The following is a 4,708-nucleotide window of genomic DNA, read 5'->3' on the forward strand; positions in this document are numbered from 1 at the left end:
CTTCCACCTGATTTTTTTCGAGGGCGCCCCCGTTTTCTTTTGACATCACTTCCTGTATCCTCTATATCCTGCTTTGTTGCTTTAGCTGGTGGGTCCTGCCCACTGGCCTCACTCACAGGTACTTCAGCTGTCCTCTTCACACCCTTGTCATGGGGTCCCGGGTCACCACCTATGCCCACTTCCCTGTTTTCTGTGCCCCTCGGCTGAGTGAGCCCCCCAGGTGGAGCTTGCCCAGGCCCAGGCCCAGGCCCAGGTCCAGGCAAAGCAGGAACAGTTGGTAAGATCATGTTAATGATGGGCACAGCTGCTTGGGGTCCCCCAGCTCTAGGGGGCAGAGGCAGTGTAGCCATTTTCAGAGTGCTTGAAGAAAGCTTGGGGGCCAGGACGGGTGGAGAGACTCGGATTGGTGGAATAAGTGAGCGAGGGGCCCGAGGGAGAAGAAGAGGCAGCCGGGCCACTAGGGCATTAACCTGTGGGTTATTGGCTGCTGGCGCTGGGCTCTCCACTACACTCTTCTTTCGCTCTCCGCGTGCTGGGGGGCCAGCCCCAGCCCGGGGGTCCAGCTCCTTAGGAGGCTAAAAAGTAAAGAGAAGAACACAAAAAGTGGGAAGACTGGACAGCGGAGGAAATACAGACACAGGAGGTGAAAAAGTACTGGACCCACTGGGTGAAGGATATACTAAATCCCCAACCCAGGGGAGCAAGGTCAAGGGCATCAACTTCCTTACCTGGGCCTGTCTCTCTGGTCTCTTATGGGCTCCACCCTCCAAATTCTCTACACCATTCTTGGATTTAGATGACCGTTCCCGAGGGGCATGTTCATCCTCTTCTGCAGAGGTGCCAGAAAAGGTAACAAGGTGAGGAGGAAACAGAATGGAGGAGGGAGGCGATTCTGATTGACTGACTGGTAGAGGCAGGGAAAGAAGGTGGTCTAAGGTATGTCCTAGAAGGCTCTCTAGGAATAGAAGGCAAATCCAAGGTGTCTCTATCCTAGGATGTGGGAGGGCCTTTGAGGTTGAAAGTGGCTGAGGGTTTCTCAGAACATAAGAGGGGGTCCACTCACCAGCAAGCCCCATAGCCTTGAGCACATTGGCGTGTGCAGATCGGGCAGAGATGAGATGCTGCTGTAGCAGGAAGCGGGCGACCTCAACGATGGAACTGAAGGACCGTTTCAGGATTCGCTCTGCCCAGTCACAGGTCAGGGCACAGGCTGCTTCAACCAGTTCATCCCGAGGTGCTGGGGTTACTTCTGGGCCCATTTCTGGCTGCAGGGGGGAAGGACACGCCCAATCACACTCTGAACAAAGGACCCTCCACCCCTCTCAGACACAGTGTTGACCATAAGTAAGACCAGACTAGGGATGGGAGTAGCCTCTATCAACCCATCCCAGAAACCCACAAATTCTCTCCCTCCTCTGCCTCAGCCGTAGGGTAGGCAGAAGGGCATGTCCTGTATACCCAGAAACTGTGTGCAGAATGACCTAGGCTGTGTCAGGCCTCAAAACATCTCCCAAAGTCCTCTGACTTCTACCTTGGAGAGAAGAGTGCAGTCGGAGGGTTGTTACTTACACTCTCGGAGCCCTTTAGGTCAAGTCCGGGCAAGGGCGGCATAGACACCAAGGTCTTCCTCCGTATGCCACTGTAGCAATATCTGACGTTTAAGTTAAGGGGCAACCAACACATGGGGGTCTCCAAGCCCCTTAGGAAGGTTGGGCTGTTTCCAGTCCTGTCCCTTCACATACTAAGTTTTCCTCCCCAGGTCCTCTAGCACAACCTCTCCAGTCAAGGATACTTGGACTGGCCCCGGCCACCAAGCCTTCGGGCTTTGATGTCAGGGAAGATCTCTCTGATGATTTTGCCAAAGTTAGCTGTGCTGAGTGGGCGGCAACAGGCAAGACTCTCACAGTACTTCCTGAGTGCGTGGGGGACAGAGTGGGAAGATACTCAGAGAAGGAGGTTTGCGAGTGGGCTCAGAGGGTCCCTGGGGATGAAGGTTGGGAAACCCTGTAAGAAGTCAGGCTCTATCAAGGCAGGGAGCTCTCCAGGGATGAGGGGGTAGTCCTGTGCCCACCATCCCACCCACCCCCCATCCACCCACCGATAGGCATCATAAACACTTTGTTTTGGCAGGCAGGTGTCAGTATGCTCTTCTAGGTGGTTGCGGATCCACCTATAAGCATACATGTACTCCTCATTGCTGAGTGTACTTGGCTCTGAGCTGCAAGAGAAGTAAAAGAGACAAGTATTACTAACATCCCAACAGTTGCCCTGGTTCTATCCAGATTATCACCTCAGTAGTGCTGGACTGAATCAGTTCATCCAGAATCCACCTTTCCCTGGTAAAACAAGGCAGGTCAGGGACTTTTCTTCCCCACTAAGGATACTGTTATGAGGATTCCTATTCACCCTGCCCCTTTTTAGGGAGCCTTTCTTTAGGGAGACTTTCCTATTCACCCTGCCCCTTTAGGAAGCCTCTGGGCTTCCCTGGTGGCGCAGTGGTTGAGAGTCTGCCTGCTGATGCAGGGGACACAGGTTCATGCCCTGGTCCGGGAAGATCCCACATGCCGCGGAGCGGCTGGGCCCGTGAGCCACAGCTGCTGAGCCTGAGCGTCCAGAGCCTGTGCTCCGCAATGGGAGAGGCCACAACAGTGAGAGGCCCACGTACCGCAAAAAAAAAAAAAGAATCAGAACCTCTGATATCTAAAATTCTAGCACCAAACCTACCTTTTGTCTCCAGTACTGGGCCCTGAGGGGAGCTGAAGGTAGAGATACAGCTTGTCGTTGTCTGAGAATTTCTGTACATCTTGCTGAGGTAGGGAGGAACAGAGGCAGGAGAAATAATAAGGCCAAGAAGGACCCAAGGTAGGACCCTCTGATCCTCACTAAAACGTTCAGCTGACGTAGTGACTGGCAGACTGACAAAGGACCTTAGAAATGATTTGAGGCTGTGCATTCACTGTGCCCTGAAGAGCCCTTAGGGGCTACCAAGGTGAGAAGGGGAGCGGAGGGGATCACCTCTGATTTTATTTCTATTGGGCTTCTACACAAGAGGTCATAGAGATGAAGTGAGATGCTCCAGGTCAAAGTGATAGCAAGTTGCAAGGCCAATTATCTTCTGACAGGGTAGACAACACTGACTTGCATTAACCTTTCTTACCCATATCCTCCCCATCCTCATCTCCCACCAATTCTGTCTCCCTGTTGCCCTCTTCCCCAGAATACTCACCAGGATTCCCTCTACTTTGTTCTGCACGGCCTTGCTGTGGAGAAGAGGAGAAAGCTGGAGGTCATACACAAGATTTTTCCCCATCCCTATGTCTGACTGCCCGGGAGAGGAAGAGGTCTGAAAAGCCTAGCAGGTGCTCAAGAACTGCTACCATGATGAAGAATCTACCCTGGTCAGATGCACTTGCTTCGGAGGGGGAGACCATCTACAGAGGAAGTGAAGTGCCACAGGGATCTATCCCCAGGTCCCGAACGAGGTTTACAGGTGGTGATGAGTACTTACGAAATGGTACCTCGGAGCCTCTGAAGAAGGGTCGTGGGTTCCCCTGCCTCAGCACTACCTGAGGGGACCCTTCCCCCAGTCTTCGGGCTCTTAGCATCAGGTTCATCTTCTGCCATCCCGGCATGAGGGCTGGAGTTGGGAGAAGACAGGACAAGAAGATTTTACTCCCCCCCACCCCGAGGCCCCAGCGCACTCCTCATCTCTCTACCCAGAAAGATAGAAAAACAGAAAGAAAGTCTCCAAGTTTCCCCAGTGGTCTTTTTCTAAAACTCGCCTTCTCCAAAAATTAGAAATTATTCCATTACTTCTCCAGGGCCATATATACCCAGAGATCTTTGCCATCTCCATTCTAACTGCCCCACCTTTCTGCAGTCTCCTAAATGTGGAAAACTGTAAAGGAAGAGATAGGGGCGATTGGGAATCCACGTTAGAAAGAAAATTTCATTTCTGCCTCTGACCCCATACTGCCCTCCTTCCCCTCAAAAACAACAACAACAACCACAAGACAAAGTTGTTTAATTCTCTAATATGCTCCTCACCACTGAATTTGCCTGGGAGGTCAGAAAGGATACGAACATTTTCTGCCCTTCCAGGCTTGGAAAAAACTGGGCCCAAGTTCTCATTACTTAATCTCGCCACGGCTTCCCCCGCAGCTCCCCCTCCCCACGTCGCCGGCCCCTACGTCATCTCCCTCAACATCCCATCCTGATGCGCGCCCCCACCTCCCTCCCTTCCCCCTCCATTCAATCCCGCGTTGCTGCAAAGTGAGGGGTTCAGGGTAGCGGAACTCCTGGGCTGGGCGTAGGAAACCCGGTTGGGGGAATGGGGTCCCAGATTCGGGGCACGTGCACATGGGTGAAGAAGCAGTTGAAAATACTGCCAAAATCTTTTTCTGCTCTCCTCCCAACTCATATTGCGCCCTCCCTACCTTTGAATAGTCGCCTTCCAACACAAGCAACAATAAAGGTAAGGGAGAAAGAGAAACTACCTCGCAGCCACCTTCACTCCAGCCCAGCCCCACGGTCCTGGCCCAGCGGGCTCGTGCGTTGCTTTATTTTCTTTTTTCTGAATGGCTGGAACAGCCCCGATCTGCCTAGATACTCGGACGGCCTGTTCTACCATTGGTTGTTGCTGCCACCCGGAGACAGAAGGCGCCGGGCTCGCACCGGCGGCAGCTAAAGTCTGCCTGGTAACAGAATC

The 4,708-nt window shown here is 53.0% G+C and overlaps 1 protein-coding gene across 1 annotated transcript in view; it reads right to left on the reverse strand.

Moving 5' to 3' along the window:
- RFX5 (regulatory factor X5) overlaps positions 1-3,624 on the reverse strand; it is a 4,198-nt gene extending 574 nt beyond the window's left edge. Inside the window, 9 exon segments of the mRNA XM_007460268.1 lie at positions 4-575; positions 729-829; positions 1,064-1,265; positions 1,570-1,651; positions 1,793-1,912; positions 2,099-2,218; positions 2,725-2,807; positions 3,227-3,260; positions 3,509-3,624. Of these exon segments, the coding sequence (XP_007460330.1) occupies positions 4-575; positions 729-829; positions 1,064-1,265; positions 1,570-1,651; positions 1,793-1,912; positions 2,099-2,218; positions 2,725-2,807; positions 3,227-3,260; positions 3,509-3,624 (1,430 nt within the window).
- Between the last annotated feature and the right edge of the window lie 1,084 nt (positions 3,625-4,708).

This window comes from Lipotes vexillifer, unplaced genomic scaffold, assembly GCF_000442215.2.
Source record: "Lipotes vexillifer unplaced genomic scaffold, Lipotes_vexillifer_v1.1 scaffold209, whole genome shotgun sequence".
NCBI classification, from domain to species: domain Eukaryota; kingdom Metazoa; phylum Chordata; class Mammalia; order Artiodactyla; family Lipotidae; genus Lipotes; species Lipotes vexillifer.